The sequence below is a fragment of the Oncorhynchus masou genome, chromosome 29 (assembly GCF_036934945.1).
Source record: "Oncorhynchus masou masou isolate Uvic2021 chromosome 29, UVic_Omas_1.1, whole genome shotgun sequence".
Classification (NCBI taxonomy): domain Eukaryota; kingdom Metazoa; phylum Chordata; class Actinopteri; order Salmoniformes; family Salmonidae; genus Oncorhynchus; species Oncorhynchus masou.
This window is the reverse complement of record NC_088240.1, coordinates 84675111-84696180: the sequence shown is the minus strand read 5'-3', so window position 1 is coordinate 84696180 and position 21070 is coordinate 84675111. Positions and strand designations below refer to the sequence as shown.

The 21070-nt window shown below is 46.0% G+C and overlaps 1 protein-coding gene across 1 annotated transcript in view; it reads left to right on the top strand.

Moving 5' to 3' along the window:
* The window catches only part of LOC135520849 (trafficking kinesin-binding protein 1-like), a 51398-nt gene that overhangs the window by 9832 nt on the left and 20496 nt on the right, over positions 1–21070 (top strand). Inside the window, 8 exon segments of the mRNA XM_064946661.1 lie at positions 12810–12886; positions 13104–13220; positions 13854–13954; positions 17399–17507; positions 18037–18115; positions 18489–18619; positions 18887–18961; positions 19826–19882. Coding sequence (XP_064802733.1) covers positions 12810–12886; positions 13104–13220; positions 13854–13954; positions 17399–17507; positions 18037–18115; positions 18489–18619; positions 18887–18961; positions 19826–19882 — 746 coding nt within the window.

The following is a 21070-nucleotide window of genomic DNA, read 5'->3' as shown; positions in this document are numbered from 1 at the left end:
GCCTGGATGGGCCTAGCTCCATGATCACATGGCTGGGAGTCTGGCAGGGACACAGCCCTGGGTGATGCTCAGAATATTGATCACTTCAGCAGTGAGGAGGGCATGGACCATGTATGTACATCTCCCCACTGGAGCGGGGAGGGAAGGCTGCCAGCCAAACTCTGCCAGCCTCCCCTCTTCCTACAGTACCCCTCTCCTCCTCCCTCTCCCTCCCTCTCCATCTCCACCCTGCTCACAAAGCACAGGGCCTACAGTTCTATTGGCCTGGGAGGGGGAGTTGGAGGGAGGTGAGAGGGGCTGTCCTCCTCCCTCTCCTCCACCCCCCTCCATCTCCACCCCTATTGGCCTGGGAGGGGGAGTTGGAGGGAGGTGAGAGGGGCTGTCCTCCTCCCTCTCCACCCCCTCCATCTCCACCCTGTTCACAAAGCCCAGGGCCTACAGTTCTATTGGCCTGGGAGGGGGAGTTGGAGGGAGGTGAGAGGGGCTGTCCTCCTCCAGTCTCTCCATGCTGGGAACTTTATCAGTGCACACAAAAAGGGCCTCTGAGGCAGACAGGGAGGCTGAGGTGGGGGTTGTTTTGGGGGGTTCGCCTCAAGCTATTGTGGATACTGTATTGTTTCAATAGGAATGTGTGGTTGCATTCAGTATGCCCACACTAGCCTACAGTACTGCCAAGGATATTACCAGAAGTTAAATGAGATGAATGAAAATGATTTGGACATGGGATAATTGAAGGAAACATGTTTAATTGGAGAGTTATGTGAAATATTTGGTGATGGTGTTCTAGGTTCTATGTATGTTTTTATCAGCCGTTATGGGAATAACAATGGTTTTATCAGCCGTTATGGGAATAACAATGTTTTTATCAGCCGTTATGGGAATAACAATGGTTTTATCAGCCGTTATGGGAATAACAATGGTTTTATCAGCCGTTATGGGAATAACAATGGTTTTATCAGCCGTTATGGGAATAACAATGGTTTTATCAGCCGTTATGGGAATAACAATGGTTTTATCAGCCGTTATGGGAATAACAATGGTTTTATCAGCCGTTATGGGAATAACAATGGTTTTATCAGCCGTTATGGGAATAACAATGGTTTTATCAGCCGTTATGGGAATAACAATGGTTTCACATCCATAATAGTTTGTCTAGCCGTTTACATGTGTCACTGGAATGTTGAAGATTTGTTTACTGTTGCATTGCTCTCAATGTGACTAGTTTGATAAAGTCAGTGTGTGTCGATTGATTAGAATTGTGGTCCGTATTATTTGTGGTCTAATGTGTAACATTGAGTGTCATGTTATTTTCTATAGGGTGGAATAACCCATACGGGTTTAGAAACTAGATGCTTTATTTCCACATGCTAAACTAGCATCATTTACCTGATCTGTGACCACCTGATGCTTGTCAGTGTTCCCAGTCAGGTGAAATCCATAGATTAAGGCCTTATTTATTTATTTAAATTGACTGATTTACCTTATATGAACTGCTGCATTTATATTTTTGTTCAGTATACACTGTTCTTCCTGTATGCTATTTCATCAAGCTCTGTATTTCCTAATGGTTCCTGGTCTGTTTATTTGGCTTTCCATATGTAGCTTCTGCTTTGAATAAGTAGGCATCTGCAAATTGAGTCACCTGTGGATTTGACTGTGGTGAGGCAGGCAGGGGCCCCACCCTTACAACAGGTGTATGTGTCTTATGGTGTGTTCCGCCTTGCACTGTTTCCATGGAGAGTCTGGTGGAACATACCATTTCAACGCTTGAAAAGGGGGGTGAGCAAATAGACATATTTAGACTTGATAGGGATAAAACTATTACTTGTTATATTAGTCCTTGTCATAGCTGACATTTTGAATTGACTCCATGCTCTAATCTAAACATTCGAAGTCCTGTCAGTCTGAGAATAGTTCAGTGCCACTCCCCTGCTCCGGTTCCACAGTGGGCTGTCTTCTAGTCATGGACAATAGAGGGAGAGAGAGCAGGAGGAGGGAGTGTCTGTGACTGGGTGACAGACGTGCCTTTCTGTCCTCACACAAACACACACACACACACTGACTTAGACACACACACTCTCGCTGACTGAGACGGACGGTCACACACACACACACACACTGACTTAGACACACACACTCTCGCTGACTGAGACGGACGGTCACACACACACACACACACTGACTTAGACACACACACTCTCGCTGACTGAGACGGACGGTCACACACACAAACACACACACACACTGACTTAGACACACACACTCTCGCTGACTGAGACGGACGGTCACACACACACACACACACTGACTTAGACACACACACTCTCGCTGACTGAGACGGACGGTCACACACACACACACACACTTAGACATGGCTTTGGACTTGAGACAGCTGGGCTCTGCTGGGCCCCACTAGCCTAGTGTTGGTGTTAGCATGTCACTGCTCTGTCACAGCACCCCAGAGGACAGCTTGGAGTATGTCTGTTCACCTGACCACTGTGATGGAGAGGAGGAGGAGAGGGAGGAGGATGAAGAGCAGCATACTCTGCAAGAAGGTATACTAACTGGAGTTATGGGGGCTTTGCTGCTCCTCTCATTCACATAGTGGTTTTGAACCACATTGTTAGACTGCTGTGTCTCTCCTGCTCCCTGTGTGTGGCTCCTGCTCCCTGTGTGTGGCTCCTGCTCCCTGTGTGTGGCTCCTGCTCCCTGTGTGTGGCTCCTGCTCCATGTGTGTGGCTCTTGCTCCGTTTGTACTCCACTGATTGGTTTTAAATATTTGTCAAAGGTTTTCAGGGCTGTAGGTCATGTGAATTTGTATTATACCAGGATAACCAGTGAGTACTCTTAGTATGTTGTTTGTATTCAGAGTAAACATGGAATTCTCCCTTCTGATAGCATCAACAGAACAGGCAGGTCATCAGACTTCTGATAGTATCAACAGAACAGGCAGGTCATCAGACTTCTGATAGCATCAACAGAACAGGCAGGTCATCAGACTTCTGATAGCATCAACAGAACAGGCAGGTCATCAGACTTCTGATAGCATCAACAGAACAGGCAGGTCATCAGACTTCTGATAGTATCAACAGAACAGGCAGGTCATCAGACTTCTGATGTATACTACTGCTGTTAATTGGTGTTATTTAACATGAGCAGTATCACCGTGGGAGCAGAGAGAAGCTGTCTGCCTATACCCTTCCCAGTAACTATAGCAGCTGTCTCCTATACCCTACCCAGTAACTACAGCAGCTGTCTCCTATACCCTTCCCAGTAACTATAGCAGCTGTCTCCTATACCCTACCCAGTAACTACAGCAGCTGTCTCCTATACCCTTCCCAGTAACTATAGCAGCTGTCTCCTATACCCTCCCCAGTAACTACAGCAGCTGTCTCCTATACCCTTCCCAGTAACTATAGCAGCTGTCTCCTATACCCTACCCAGTAACTACAGCAGCTGTCTCCTATACCCTTCCCAGTAACTATAGCAGCTGTCTCCTATACCCTCCCCAGTAACTATAGCAGCTGTCTCCTATACCCTACCCAGTAACTATAGCAGCTGTCTCCTATACCCTACCCTGTAACTACAGCAGCTGTCTCCTATACCCTACCCAGTAACTACAGCAGCTGTCTCCATACCCAGTAACTATAGCAGCTGTCTCCTATACCCTACCCAGTAACTATAGCAGCTGTCTCCTATACCCTACCCAGTAACTATAGCAGCTGTCTCCTATACCCTACCCAGTAACTATAGCAGCTGTCTCCTATACCCTACCCTGTAACTACAGCAGCTGTCTCCTATACCCTACCCTGTAACTACAGCAGCTGTCTCCTATACCCTACCCTGTAACTACAGCAGCTGTCTCCTATACCCTACCCAGTAACTACAGCAGCTGTCTCCTATACCCTACCCAGTAACTATAGCAGCTGTCTCATATACCCTACCCAGTAACTATAGCAGCTGTCTCCTATACCCTACCCAGTAACTACAGCAGCTGTCTCCTATACCCTACCCAGTAACTATAGCAGCTGTCTCCTACACCCTACCCAGTAACTATAGCAGCTGTCTCCTATACCCTACCCAGTAACTATAGCAGCTGTCTCCTATACCCTACCCAGTAGCTATAGCAGCTGTCTCCTATACCCTACCCAGTAACTATAGCAGCTGTCTCCTATACCCTACCCAGTAACTATAGCAGCTGTCTCCTATACCCTACCCAGTAACTACAGCAGCTGTCTCCTATACCCTGCTCAGTAACTATCGCAGCTGTCTCCTATACCCTACCCAGTAACTATAGCAGCTGTCTCCTATACCCTACCCAGTAACTATAGCAGCTGTCTCCTATACCCTACCCAGTAACTACAGCAGCTGTCTCCTATACCCTACCCAGTAACTATAGCAGCTGTCTCCTATACCCTACCCAGTAACTATAGCAGCTGTCTCCTATACCCTACCCAGTAACTATAGCAGCTGTCTCCTATACCCTACCCAGTAACTACAGCAGCTGTCTCCTATACCCTACCCAGTAACTATAGCAGCTGTCTCCTATACCCTACCCAGTAACTATAGCAGCTGTCTCCTATACCCTACCCAGTAACTATAGCAGCTGTCTCCTATATCCTACCCAGTAACTATAGCAGCTGTCTCCTATACCCTACCCAGTAACTATAGCAGCTGTCTCCTATACCCTACCCAGTAACTATAGCAGCTGTCTCCTATACCCTACCCAGTAACTATAGCAGCTGTCTCCTATACCCTACCCAGTAACTACAGCAGCTGTCTCCTATACCCTACCCAGTAACTATAGCAGCTGTCTCCTATACCCTACCCAGTAACTACAGCAGCTGTCTCCTATACCCTACCCAGTAACTATAGCAGCTGTCTCCTATACCCTACCCAGTAACTACAGCAGCTGTCTCCTATACCCTACCCAGTAACTATAGCAGCTGTCTCCTATACCCTACCCAGTAACTATAGCAGCTGTCTCCTATACCCTACCCAGTAACTACAGCAGCTGTCTCCTATACCCTACCCAGTAACTATAGCAGCTGTCTCCTATACCCTACCCAGTAACTATAGCAGCTGTCTCCTATACCCTACCCAGTAACTATAGCAACTGTCTCCTATACCCTACCCAGTAACTACAGCAGCTGTCTCCTATACCCTACCCTGTAACATGGGGCCTTGGACCTGCTTATGTGTGGCGTGCCGCTAGATGTTTATCTCTTCTATCACATTCCAGATCTCTACTATGTGTGTGCTGTTGATTAGTCTCTGGTTGTCTCCATGGTTGAGGTCCACCTCATAATGTTGTCACCACACCCTGGTTATTTGTTCTTTTGTTGTGCTCATTAGGATATTACAATATTCATTTTTCAGTGCTGAGGATGGAAAGTTACATTACAGAACACATGTCTGGCTTTCAGTTTAAATGCTCCTGTCACAGAGTAAATAACTCTACATTAAGTTGTTTTTATCAGCCAACAACCCTTATACTGTACAGGCCATTCACTGTCATGACTGCTCACTGTGATGCTACACATCACAAATCTGTAATCCTCCAAGAAGCTAGCCAGAAACTCCAAGAAGCTAGCCAGAAACTCCAAGAAGCTAGCCAGAAACTAGCCAGAAGCTAATCCAGAAGCTAGTTCAGAAGCTAGTTAGCTTCTTTACTGGCAAATTGTTAGTATTCAGCTAACCACTGTTTGTGGTCATCAGCTATCCTTTAGATTTTCGAGCTATCGCCAGTTTTGTACGGCGCAGCGCGGCTCGGAACGGAACATACCGGACCAATTTTTCTCTCCATGTCCCTGGATTTCAACCGCTAAATCTGGACATTAATACCTGGATCTCACAGCTAGCTACCTGCTATCCGTGTGACTATCGGCTTTCGTCGATTTCGGAGCAAACATCAATTATTCCGGAACTAGCCAGCTGAAGAGTTCCATCAATCACTCCTGGGCTGCAGTCACCTATCCGGACCCGTTTTACTGCCTACGCGGAGCCCCACCGGGCCTTCACAACTGGACTGCCGACGTTATCTACCCGAAGGTGTTATCCGGCTGGCTCCTCCGTCGCGACGTTACCTGAACGCCCATCTGCGGTCCGCTAACCGTTAGCTGTCTTATCGGCTGCTATCTGAATAGACAATCGGACAATTTATTTATTTATTATTATTTATTTTTCTTCTTGGGCCTCTATAACTATATCTATTGTTTTTATTTTTGTTGTTGTGTGATTTGGATTAATCCCCTCTACCACACGGAACTCCACTAATCTACTGACGGAACGCAAGAGGTGGCTAAGGAACACAAGAGGTGGCTAATAACAGACCTCCATCCTCTGCTAGCTTGCTACCGATGGCCTGGCTAGCTGTCTAAATCGCCGTGACCCCCAACCAACCTCTCCACTCACCGGACCCTTTTGATCACTCAACTAAGCATGCCTCTCCTTAATGTCAATATGCCTTGTCCATTGCTGTTCTGGTTAGTGTTTACTGGCTTATTTCACTGTAGAGCCTCTAGTCCTGCTCACCATACCTTATCCAACCTATTAGTTCCACCAGCCACACATGCAATGACATCTCCTGGTTTCAATGATGTTTCTAGAGACAATATCTCTTTCTTCATCACTCAATACCTAGGTTTACCTCCACTGTATTCACATCCTACCATACCTTTGTCTGTACATTATACCTTGACGCTATTTTATCGCCCCCAGAAACCTCCCTTTACTCTCTGTTCTAGACGACCAATTCTTATTGCTTTTAGCCGCACCCGTATTCTACTCCTCCTCTGTTCCTCTGGCGATGTAGAGGTGAATCCAGGCCCTACAGTGCCTTGCTCCACTCCTATTCCCCAGGCGCTCTCTTTTGACGACTTCTGTAACCGTAATAGCCTTGGTTTCATGCATGTTAACATTAGAAGCCTCCTTCACTGCTTTAGCACACTCTGCCAACCCGGATGTTCTAGCTGTGTCTGAATCCTGGCTTAGGAAGACCACCAAAAATTCTGAAATTTTAATTCCAAACTACAACATTTTCAGACAAGATAGAACTGCCAAAGGGGGCGGTGTTGCAATCTACTGCAAATATAGCCTGCAGAGTTCTGTCCTACTTTCCAGGTCTGTACCCAAACAATTTGAACTTCTACTTTTAAAAATCCAACTCTCTAAAAACAAGTCTCTCACCGTTGCCGCCTGCTATAGACCACCCTCTGCCCCCAGCTGTGCTCTGGACACCATATGTGAACTGATTGCCCACCATCTATCTTCAGAGCTCGTGCTGCTAGGCGACCTAAACTGGAACATGCTTAACACCCCAGCCATCCTACAATCTAAACTTCATGCCCTCAATCTCACACAAATTATCAATGAACCTACCAGGTACTTCCCCAAAGCCTTAAACACGGGCACCCTCATAGATATCATCCTAACCAACTTGCCCTCTAAATACACCTCTGCTGTCTTCAACCAAGATCTCAGCGATCACTGCCTCATTGCCTGCATCCGTAATGGGTCAGCGGTCAAACGACTTCCACTCATCACTGTAAAACGCTCCCTGAAACACTTCAGCGAGCAGGCCTTTCTAATCGACCTGGCCGGGGTATCCTGGAAGGATATTGATCTCATCCCGTCAGTAGAGGATGCTTGGATGTTTTTTTAAATGCCTTCCTAACCATCTTAAATAAACATGCCCCATTCAAGAAATTTAGAACCAGGAACAGATATAGCCCTTGGTTCTCCCCAGACCTGACTGCCCTTAACCAACACAAAAACATCCTATGGCGTTCTGCATTAGCATCGAACAGCCCCCGTGATATGCAGCTGTTCAGGGAAGCTAGAAACCATTACACACAGGCAGTTAGAAAAGCCAAGGCTAGCTTTTTCAAGCAGAAATTTGCTTCCTGCAACACTAACTCAAAAAAGTTCTGGGACACCGTAAAGTCCATGGAGAATAAGAACACCTCCTCCCAGCTGCCCACTGCACCGAAGATAGGAAACACTGTCACCACTGATAAATCCACCATAATTGAGAATTTCAATAAGCATTTTTCTATGGCTGGCCATGCTTTCCACCTGGCTACTCCTACCCCGGTCAACAGCACTGCACCCCCCACAGCAACTCGCCCAAGCCTTCCCCATTTCTCCTTCTCCCAAATCTGTTCAACTGATGTTCTGAAAGAGCTGCAAAATCTGGACCCCTACAAATCAGCCGGGCTAGACAATCTGGACCCTTTCTTTCTAAAATTATCTCCCGAAATTGTTGCCACCCCTATTACTAGCCTGTTCAACCTCTCTTTCGTGTCGTCTGAGATTCCCAAAGATTGGAAAGCAGCTGCGGTCATCCCCCTCTTCAAATGGGGGGGACACTCTTGACCCAAACTGCTACAGACCTATATCTATCCTACCATGCCTTTCTAAGGTCTTCGAAAGCCAAGTCAACAAACAGATTACCGACAATTTTGAATCTCACCATACCTTCACCATACCTTCTCTGCTATGCAATCTGGTTTCAGAGCTGGTCATGGGTGCTCCTCAGCCATGCTCAAGGTCCTAAATGATATCTTAACCGCCATCGATAAGAAACATTACTGTGCAGCCGTATTCATTGATCTGGCCAAGGCTTTCGACTCTGTCAATCACCACATCCTCATCGGCAGACTCGACAGCCTTGGTTTCTCAAATGATTGCCTCGCCTGGTTCACCGACTACTTCTCTGATAGAGTTCAGTGTGTCAAATCGGAGGGTCTGCTGTACGGACCTCTGGCAGTCTCTATGGGGGTGCCACAGGGTTCAATTCTTGGACTGACTCTCTTCTCTGTATACATCAATGAGGTCGCTCTTGCTGCTGGTGAGTCTCTGATCCACCTCTACGCAGACGACACCATTCTGTATACTTCTGGCCCTTCTTTGGACACTGTGTTAACAACCCTCCAGGCAAGCTTCAATGCCATACAACTCTCCTTCCGTGGCCTCCAATTGCTCTTAAATACAAGTAAAACTAAATGCATGCTCTTCAACCGATCGCTACCTGCACCTACCCGCCTGTCCAACATCACTACTCTGGACTTAGAATACGTGGACAACTACAAATACTTAGGTGTCTGGTTAGACTGTAAACTCTCCTTCCAGACCCATATCAAACATCTCCAATCCAAAGTTAAAACTAGAATTAGCTTCCTATTTCGCAACAAAGCATCCTTCACTCATGCTGCCAAACATACCCTTGTAAAACTGACCATCCTACCAATCCTCGACTTTGGCGATGTCATTTACAAAATAGCCTCCAATACCCTACTCAACAAATTGGATGCAGTCTATCACAGTGCAATCCGTTTTGTCACCAAAGCCCCATATACTACCCACCACTGCGACCTGTACGCTCTCTTTGGCCGTCCCTCACTTCATACTCGTCGCCAAACCCACTGGCTCCATGTCATCTACAAGACCCTGCTAGGTAAAGTCCCCCCTTATCTCAGCTCGCTGGTCACCATAGCATCTCCCACCTGTAGCACACGCTCCAGCAGGTATATCTCTCTCGTCACCCACAAAACCAATTATTTCTTTGGCCACCTCTCCTTCCAGTTCTCTGCTGCCAATGACTGGAACGAACTACAAAAATCTCTGAAACTGGAAACACTTATCTCCCTCACTAGCTTTAAGCACCAACTGTCAGAGCAGCTCACAGATTACTGCACCTGTACATAGCCCACCTATAATTTAGCCCAAACAACTACCTCTTTCCCTACTGTATTTAATTAATTTATTTATTTATTTTTGCTCCTTTGCACCCCATTATTTTTATTTCTACTTTGCACATTCTTCCATTGCAAATCTACCATTCCAGTGTTTTACTTGCTATATTGTATTTACTTTGCCACCATGGCCTTTTTTTGCCTTTCCTCCCTTATCTCACCTGATTTGCTCACATCGTATATAGACTTATTTATACTGTATTATTGACTGTGTGTTTGTTTTACTCCATGTGTAACTCTGTGTCGTTGTATGTGTCGAACTGCTTTGCTTTATCTTGGCCAGGTCGCAATTGTAAATGAGAACTTGTTCTCAACTTGCCTACCTGGTTAAATAAAGGTGAAATAAAATAAAATAAAAAAACATGTATGTAAATATGGACTTTGCATCTAACTCCTCATTTACATTTGTTTCCACCAATAGAGTTCAAAGCCTGTGTTTGCTGCCCTATAGACACCTATCTGAGATTACAACAATTAGAACTATACCAGGCCTGGCCTATACCCTACCAGCCTGTGTTTGCTGCCCTACAGACACCTATCTGAGATTACAACAATTAGAACTATACCAGGCCTGGTCTATACCCTACCAGCCTGTGTTTGCTGCCCTATAGACACCTATCTGAGATTACAACAATTAGAACTATACCAGGCCTGGCCTATACCCTACCAGCCTGTGTTTGCTGCCCTATAGACACCTATCTGAGATTACAACAATTAGAACTATACCAGGCCTGGCCTATACCCTACCAGCCTGTGTTTGCTGCCCTATAGACACCTATCGGAGATTACAACAATTAGAACTATACCAGGCCTGGCCTATACCCTACCAGCATGTGTTTGCTGCCCTATAGACACCTATCTGAGATTACAACAATTAGAACTATACCAGGCCTGGCCTATACCCTACCAGCCTGTGTTTGCTGCCCTACAGACACCTATCTGAGATTACAACAATTAGAACTATACCAGGCCTGGCCTATACCCTACCAGCCTGTGTCTGCTGCCCTATAGACACCTATCTGAGATTACAACAATTAGAACTACACCAGGCCTGGCCTATACCCTACCAGCATGTGTTTGCTGCCCTATAGACACCTATTTTAGATAAATAGCCTCATTGTCAAAATCCCAAAGTATCCCTTTAACCCCAAAGAAAGAACACACAGGAGCTGTCTGAAGAAACAAGTCTCCCTTTTGTCAACATCCACAAGGTTAGTTAGGAGTAACCACATTGAAGTTGGACTCTGTTGTTCCTACCCTTGTGTTTCCTCTGGCGTCTTGGGAACCTGCTCTGACGTGCTCATTAGTAGATAACAAACTGTGGCTGGAGAGATTGAGAGAGAAGTGGAAAGGGCAGGAGTAAGTTCCAGGTTTCTTATTACAATATGCCTTTATATGACAGTTGAAGTTCAACAATCATTTTAATATGCAGTTTAGCTTTTTCTTGTTTTATATCTAAACTGGATTAAATGTTTTTATACATCTACAAGGTTAGTTAGGAGTAACCACATTGAAGTTGGACTCTGTTGTTCCTACCCTTGTGTTTATGTCTTGGGAACCTGCTATATGCTCATTAGTAGATAACAAACTGTGGCTGTAGGTATATATGTATGTATATATGCCTTTATATGACAGTTGAATTATGTAAGTTCCAGGTTTCTTATTACAATATGCCTTTATATAGTTGAAGTTCAACAATCATTTTATATGTAGTTTAGCTTTGTATTGTATGTTCTTATTTGTTTTATATCTAAACTGGATTATATGTTATATGTATATGTATGTATGTATGTATGTATGTATATATATGTGTATGTATATATATGTATGTATATATATGTATGTATATGTGTGTATATATGTGTGTGTGTGTGTGTGTGTGTATGTGTGTGTGTGTGTATATATGTGTGTGTATATATGTGTGTATATATGTGTGTGTGTATATGTATATGTGTGTGTGTGTATATGTGTGTGTGTGTATATTTATATATGTGTGTGTGTGTATATGTATATATGTGTGTGTGTATATGTATATATATATATCTATATGTATATCTATATGTATATATATATCTATCTATATCTATATATCTATATATCTATATCTATATAGATATATAAAAATATATTGAACGTTGTTTCCTCCGACACATTGGTGCGGCTGGCTTCTGGGCTAAGCGGAAGGGTGTTGAGAAGCTCGGTTTGGCAGGTCATATTTTGGAGGACACGTGACTTGACCTTTGCCCCCCGAGCCCGTTGGAGTTGTAACGATGAGACAAGATCGAAATTGGGGGTAGAAATAGGCTCAGGGTTGAGTGCTATATATATGTCATGTTTTGGCAGTGACAGTGCATCAGCTGGGAATAACATAGCATTGTATTAACAGAGAATGACACTGCAGCGTGCTGTTATCAGCTCAGCTGGGGTGGGGTTGAGGTGAGGTCAGAGTCCAAACCATCTCACTTGTCACTTCCTCCGTCTCAATAGTCTTTCCTGGAGCCCTCCTCTCCTGTCGTCTCTCGGTTTTTCCAAAACCTCAGAGGGAAACCTTACAAACCCGTTTCCTCTCCTCGAATCCTTTCCTGGATTTCCTCTGGCGTTTTGAGAAAGCTATGAGGTGAGGAAGGGTTGAGAGGACACAAGGAAACGAGGAATCAAGGAAACAGTATTGAGACAGAGCCAGTGTGTCAGTCTACCTGATAACAACAACTTGCTAAAGTCTCTGAGGTCATCAGGCAGGGCTGTGTGATGTGTACAGTAGGTGGCCCTCTGATAGCTCAGCTATTTCAAATATCTGTCTGTCTGCCCTGCCCCAGCTGTTTAGCAGTCAGGCATACATACAATACATAACTGCACTCAGATATGGCCCAGCTGTGAACTGTTTCTCCTCTCTGTTGTCTCCACAGCTGTTAACTGTGTTTCTCCTCTCTGTTGTCTCTACAGCTGTTAACTGTGTTTGTCCTCTCTGTTGTCTCTACAGCTGTTAACTGTGTTTGTCCTCTCTGTTGTCTCTACAGCTGTTAACTGTGTTTGTCCTCTCTGTTGTCTCAACAGTTCTATGTGCTGAAAGAGTGGGCCAGATGACTAAGACGTACAGTGACATAGATGCTGTTACTCGTCTGCTTGAAGAGGTAAGAGAACCTGGTCTATCACTTAGAGCACATTCATTTACAATGCTGTCTGTTTGGATAGTCAAATCTGCCGTTCAGACATCTCTCTGCCATGCCAAGTTAACCACATCATAGGACAAGTCAAACATTGTCATACAGTAGCAACTGTCTCCCTTTGACCTGATTCCTAGATCATGATGCTCAGCCCCTCTAACCAGCCCCTCTGTCTACCCTGCAGAAAGAACGGGACTTGGAGCTCGCCGCCCGCATCGGCCAGTCTCTGCTGAAGAAGAACAAAACCCTCAGTGAGAGAAATGAATTCCTGGAGGAGCAAGTGGAGCACATTCGAGAGGAGGTGTGTGTGGAGTGTGTATTGTGTGTACGTGTGCTCTTTTCTCTCTCAGAACCAGGAGAAGATGTGACATAATGTTGATATTTTATCTCTCTCCCCCTTTCTCCCTCATCTCTCTCCCTTCTCACCCTCTCTGTCCCCCTCTCTCATCTCTCCCTTCTCACCCTCGGTCCCTCTCTCATCTCTCTCCCTTCTCACCCTCTCTCCCTCTCTCATCTCTCTCCCTTCTCACCCTCTCTGTCCCCCTCTCTCATCTCTATCCCTACTCACCCTCTGTCCCTCTCTCATCTCTCTGCCTACTCACCCTCTGTCCCTCTCTCATCTCTATCTCTCTCTCATCTCTATCCCTACTCACCCTCTGTCCCTCTCTCATCTCTCTGCCTACTCACCCTCTCTGTCCCCCTCTCTCATCTCTCTCCCTTCTCACCCTCTGTCCCTCTCTCATCTCTCTGCCTTCTCACCCTCTGTCCCACTCATCTCTCTGCCTTCTCACCCTCTGTCCCTCCCTCATCTCTCTGCCTTCTCACCCTCTGTCCCCCTCTCTCATCTCTCCCTCTCCATCCTCTCTGTCTCTCTGTCTCCCTCTCTCATCTCTCTCCCTTGTCATCCTCTCTGTCCCCTTCTCTCCATCTGCAGGTTTCTCAGCTGCGCCATGATCTGTCTATGAAAGATGAGCTTCTCCAGTTCTACACTAGTGCAGCAGAGGAGAGTGAAGGAGATTCGTCCACCTGTACCCCGTGAGTCTGCTATCGGTCATCCCGACCTGTGAGATTAGCCTGGTTCCGATAACTGTTTGTGGTTTATAGCCAACTCCTATGGTTGTTGTTATGCTAAAGGCAGCAACCGGACCTGTTGCCCTCCACTCATCACATCCACGTTTTCCTCTTAAAGCAAAACTCCTTAATTTTGCCGTTGTCAGTAAACCCCCACTATGCCACTATGGTCTGTTCAGGTTACTCAGCAGAGAACATTTAGCTAGAGGAGGTGACTGCTATATGTGGTCCTGGGGGTTAGTCCCTACTGTAAGGTTTCTCTGCTCTTGTTCCTCCCAATTCTACTCTCCTTTTACAATGATATAACCTTTCAACTTAAAGGGCCAATGCAGCTGTTTTTATTTTCGCTATCAAATCATATCTGGGTAACAATTGTGTACCTTACTGTAATTTTGTTTTCAATTAAAATGGTCAAAATTAACAAAAATATCTACTTAGCAAAGAACAATTTCTCAAGCAAGAATTTAGCTAGGACTGTCTGGGAGTGGTCTGAGTGGGGATGGGGGACTGAAAACGAGCTGTTTTTGGGAGAGATGTTTGGAACTCTTGTATTGTTCTATTAACAAATGTAAAACTTCAACCCACCAAAACAGGCTGAAATTGCAGGCAGTCTTCTCAAACAGCTCTTACACTAAAAAGGCATTGTCATCATTTTCACAATTTCACAATATTATTCCAACCTCAAAGTGTGGATATGTGTGTATATATATAACACAGAAAGTCTAGTTTTTGGCTGCACTGGGTCTTTAAGCTCTTATTTCACTTGTCCCACAAGTCCATCCAAAGGGCAGGTACTTGATATGTTTTGTGGCTTCTGCTTAAGGACGGCTTCAAGGCTGTTTTCTTTAAGATAAATAAAGGCCTTTGATTTGTTTGTCTAGAAAATCCCCCACTTCTCTCAGACAGAGGTACTGTGACCCTGTGTGACACTGAGGCAGAAGGCTGGGTTGGTTTGTTGTGTTCTCTCATACAGAGGTATTGTGACCCTGAGGCAGCAGGCTGGGTTGGTTTGTTGTGTTCTCTCAGACAGAGCTACTGTGACCCTGAGGCAGCAGGCTGGGTTGGTTTGTTGTGTTCTCTCAGACAGAGGTATTGTGACCCTGAGGCAGCAGGCTGGGTTTGTTTGTTGTGTTCTCTCAGACAGAGCTACTGTGACCCTGAGGCAGCAGGCTGGGTTGGTTTGTTGTGTTCTCTCAGACAGAGGTACTGTGACCCTGAGGCAGCAGGCTGGGTTGGTTTGTTGTGTTCTCTCAGACAGAGGTACTGTGACCCTGAGGCAGCAGGCTGGGTTGGTTTGTTGTGTTCTCTCAGACAGAGGTTCTGTGACCATGTGTGACAGACTGAGGCAGAAGGCTGGGTTGGTTTGTTGTGTTCTCTCAGGGGGAAAATACAGACAAACTGACCTGTTTCTCTTACCCCTCAAACACAGAGCGGTTGGGTGAAAACCAGTTCCCACTAGTGTCTTAATGGCAGACACTACCAGGCATCCTGTTACACTGGTGGTAAAACACTGATTGACTGTTCCATCTGTCATTGTTGTCTAAATTATGCAGAAGGTTCCAGTCTGGTCTGTATATGGTGTTGAACCCCTCTGCCAGCTCTGCCCAGTCATTGTAAAGTCTTCGAAAGTCAAGTTAACAAACAGATCACCGACCATCTCAAATCCCACCGTACCTTCTCCACTATGCAATCCGGGTTCCGTGCTGGTCAGGGGTGCACCTCAGCCACGCTCATCGTCCTAAACGATATCATAACCACCATCTATAAAAAACAGTACTGTGCAGCCGTCTTCATCGACATGGCCAAGGCTTTGGACTCTGTCAATCACCGCATTCTTATCAGCAGATTCAACAGCCTTGGTATCTCAAATGTGTTGTCCGGACCTCTGGCAGTCTCTATGGGGGTGCTGTTGTCCGGACCTCTGGCAGTCTCTATGGGGGTGCCACAGGGTTAAATTCTCACGCCGACTGTTTTCTCTGTATATATCAACCATGTCGCTCTTGCTGCGGATGATTCCCTGATCCACCTCTACGCAGACGACACCATTCTGTATACATCTGTCCCTTCTTTGGACACTGTGCTAACTAACCTCCAAACAAGCTTCAATGCCATAAAACACTCCTTCCGTAGCCTCCAACTGCTCTTAAACGCTAGTAAAACTAAATGCATGCTGTTCAACCGATCGCTGCCCCGCCCGCCTAGCATAACTACTCTGGATGGTTCTGACTTAGAATATGTGGACAACTATAAATACCTAGGTGTCTGGCTAGACTGTAAACTCTCCTTTCAGACTCCTATTAAGCATCTCCAATCCAAAGTTGAATCTAGAATCGTCTTCCTCTTTCGCAACAAAGCATCCTTCACTCATGCTGCCAAACATACCCTCGTAAAACTGACTATCCTGCCGATACTTGACTTCAACGATGTAATTTACAAAATTGCCTCCAACATTCTCATCAGCAAATTCTATCACAGTGCCATCTGTTTTATCACCAAAGCCCCATATACTACCCACCACTGCGACCTGTATACTCTCGTTGGCTGGTCCTCGCTACATATTTGTCTCCAAACCCACTGGCTCCAGGTCATCTATGAGTCTTTGCTAGGTAAAGCTCCGCCTTATCTCAGCTCACTGGTCACCATAGCAACACCCACCCGTAGCAAGCACTCCAGCAGGTATATTTCACTGGTCATCCCCAAAGCCAACACTTTCTTTGGCCGCCATTCCTTCCAGTTCTCTGCTGCCATTGACTCACTAACTTCAAACATCAGCTGTCAGAGCAGCTTACCGATCGCTGCAGCTGTACACAGCCCATCTGTAAATAGCCCATCTGTAAATAGCCCATCCAACTAACTACCTACCTCATCCCCATATTTGTTTGTATCTTTTTTCCTGCTCTTTTGCACAAAAGTATTTCTAATTGCTAAATTACTTTGCCACTATGGCCTATTTATTGCCTTACCTCGTTACTTCATTTGCACACACTGTATGCAGATTTTCCATTGTGTTATTGACTGTACGTTTGTTTATTCCAGGTGTAACTCTGTTGTTTTTGTCACACTGCTTTGCTTTATCGTGGCCAGGTTGCAGTTGTAAATGAGAACTTGTTCTCAACTAGCCTACCTGGTTAAATAAAGGTGAAATAAATAAATAAATATCCTTTGGTGGATATGATTCCCTGTTGTTACAAATGTAGGGCTCTGTCCCAAATGGCAACCTAGTCCCTATGTTGGTCACTACCTTTGACCAGGGCCCATAGGGCTCTGGTCAAACACAGTGCACAACATGTTGAACTACGGGCCCTGGTGGTCAAAAGCAGTTCACTTCGTAGGGAATAGGATGCCATTTGGGACAAAGCCTATGTCTCTTGTCACTTACTGACCGTTCGCTGTGTCTCGTCCACACAGCATCCGCCACAATGACTCCACACTGTCGGTGCCAAGATACTTCCCCCTGGACTCACTGCAGAAGAAACTCAGAGACCTGGAGGCAGAGAACATCTCTCTCAGATCAGAGGTGAAGTCATGTCGCTAACTAACCCTGTGTTCTGTGGCGGTGTCCTGCTGACCATACTGTGAAGGAGAGGTCAGATATTAATGCCATTGCTTTGGGGACCGATCATGGCTCTGCACCCTGAGGTTTAGATCACAGTCTGGGGATTTATTTTACAGTTCAGTTAACACTGTACATTGATAAACATTGACTAAACTTAGACAGTGAAGAGACGGCAACGGTGTAATACTTTGTTACAGTCAGATAATAATATGTAATTTAACACAACGACAACCTAATGAAACACTTATTACCGGGTCACATGGGAGGTCATTGTAATAAATACCGTAATGTTAGCAAGAGTGAGCTAATTTAATTGAATAACCTCAGATGCTTATCAGAAAGATTCAGAGTATTTTCATAGTAGACCAGAGGTACCAGTGGTAATAGGACTGGAATAAGTACTGCTGCCAATACTTTACACCCAGCTCTCCTGCTGTGTGATGATGATGATGATGATGATGTGTGGATGCATCCTGTCATCCCCCACCAGGCCAGTCACCTGGAGACGGAGACAGAGGAGTACGAGGAGAAGGAGCAGCAGCTGGTCAACGATGTCGTCAAAGAGCTGAGTGAGTAACATTCACACACACACTCTGTCACACACACACACACACACACACACACGGCTCAGGTCTCACCTCCCCTGTCCCCTGGGCCCTCTGAGAGAAGGCAAAACAGGGCTGTGTTTCATTCCAATAAGGATGTTCCCTCTGCCCTTGTTCACTCCCCTTCACACATCTGATAGGACTGGATGTGTGAGAGCCATATGGAGAGAACTGGGTGGAGATATTGCTAACACCTAGCTAGGCCGTTAACATCGTGTATCACTGGAGCTACATTTAAGTGTTGCTATGGAGGAGGTCTATGAGAGGTCAACAACACTGATTCATGGTGGATGCTCATTGCTCATGTCATTTCTTTCATGTCCCGTGTGCCCACTAGGAGATGCCAACCACCAGATGTCCACCCTGGCGGAGGAGCTGGCGAGGAAGACGGACGACGGGTCTCGCCAGCAGGAGGAGATCACACACCTCCTGTCCCAGATCGTAGACCTGCAGAAGAAGTCCAAGTCTGTGAGTGTCCAGGCCAGTAATGACCCAGACTGCCTGCCGCGGTCCAGGTCACTGGACACGATCCAGGTCGCCTTTCTTACAGTCCCGCTCTGCAGATTCTTCTGATGTCACAGCGCCTGGACAAGTAGAACCATATTCATAATATAGACATCTTCAGAAAGACGCCGACCTGGAACACAACTAGTCTTCTAGCTGTTATCAGTGTGTCCATGATGATGTGTGTGAGCTTATAGCCCTAAGGGACTAACAGTCTCGTCTGTTCCACAGTATGCAGTGGAAAACCAAGAGCTCACCCAGCATCTAGGGGCTGCCAAAGATGCCCAGCGCCAGCTCACTGCTGAGGTACAGTAAGGCCTCATTAATCAGTTACCAAGAGGACAATAAGCACTGCCTAACGAGACCCAATTACCACGCTAGGGATGTTTTCCATTATGCCAGGGGTGTCAAACTCATTCCATGGAGGGCCTGGTGTCTGCTGGTTTTTGTGTTTCCTTTCAATTAAGACCTAGACAACCAGGTGAGGGGGGTTCTTTACCAGTTACTGACCCTAATTCATCAATTAAGACCTAGACAACCAGGTGAGGGGAGTTCTTTACCAGTTAGTGACCCTAATTCATCAATTAAGACCTAGACAACCAGGTGAGGGGGGTTCTTTACCAGTTACTGACCCTAATTCATCAATTAAGACTGAGACAACCAGGTGAGGGGGGTTCTTTACCAGTTACTGACCCTAATTCATCAATTAAGACCGAGACAACCAGGTGAGGGGAGTTCTTTACCAGTTACTGACCCTAATTCATCAATTAAGACCGAGACAACCAGGTGAGGGGAGTTCTTTACCAGTTACTGACCCTAATTCATCAATTAAGACCGAGACAACCAGGTGAGGGGGGTTCTTTACCAGTTAGTCACCCTAATTCATCAATCAAGTAGAAGGGAGGAGTGAAAACATGCAGACACTCGGCCCTCCAGGTGAAGGGGGTTCTCTAACCATATTTAAATAGAATAGTGTTTGATGTCCCCCTGATGCTTCCCATATGATTATCATGACATTATTTACAACAATGTGATATTGTCCATATACTGAGACAACCTTGTTCCTCTTCTCTTTCCTCTCCTCTCCCTAGTTACCCTCTCCCCTAATCTCCTCTCCTCCTCCCCTCCTCTCCTCTCCTCTCCCCCCCTCTCTCTCTCTCTCTCCTCTAGCTAAGGGAGTTGGAGGATAAGTATGCAGAGTGTATGGAGATGCTCCATGAGGCCCAGGTTAGTTGAAGAACCCCTAATTCATCAATTAAGACCAGACAACCAGGTGATGGTGAGACACACATACACAGGGGTCAGAGTTAAATCACCCTCTAATTCATCAATTAAGCCTGTTCCCTATGGTGAGACAACACAGGGGTCAGAGTAATAAATCACTACCTCTCAGTACACCTCAACCCTTCCACTCCCTGGGCCTGTTCCCTATGGTGAGACACACATACACAGGGGTCAGAGTAATAAATCACTACCTCTCAGTACACCTCAACCCTTCCACTCCCTGGGCCTGTTCCCTATGGTGAGACACACATACACAGGGGTCAGAGTAATAAATCACTACCTCTCAGTACACCTCAACCCTTCCACTCCCTGGGCCTGTTCCCTATGGTGAGACACACATACCAGGGGTGAGAATAAGTTACCTCTCAGTACACCTCAACCCTTCCACTCCCTGGGCCTGTTCCCTATGGTGAGACACACATACACATCAAGTAATAAATCAGACCTCAGACAACTCCCTGGGCCTGTTCCCATGGTGAGACACACATACACAGGGTCAGAGTTCATCACTACCTCTCAGTTACCCTTGACTCCCTGGGCCTGTTAATTCATCAATTAAGTAATAAATCACTACCTCTCAGTACACAACCCTTCCACTCCCTGGGTCTGTTCCCTATGGTGAGACACACATACACAGGGGTCAGAGTAATAAATCACTACCTCTCAGTACACCTCAACCCTTCCACTCCCTGGGCCTGTTCCCTATGGTGAGACACACATACACAGGGGTCAGAGTAATAAATCACTACCTCTCAGTACACCTCAACCCTTCCACTCCCTGGGCCTGTTCCCTATGGTGAGACACATACACAGGGGTGAGTAATAAATCACTACCTCTCAGTACACCTCAACCCTTCCACTCCCTGGGCCTGTTATGGTGAGACCACATAATTCATCAATTAAAAGACCTCAGACAACTCCCTGGGCCTGTTCCCAGGTGAGACACACATACACAGGGGCCAGAGTAATAAATCACTACCTCTCAGTACACCTCAACCCTTCCACTCCCTGGGCCTGTTCCCTATGGTGAGACACACTAATTCATCAATAATAAATCAGACTCAGTACAGACCCTTCCACTCCCTGGGCCTGTTCCCATGGTGAGACACACATACACAGGGGTCAGAGTAA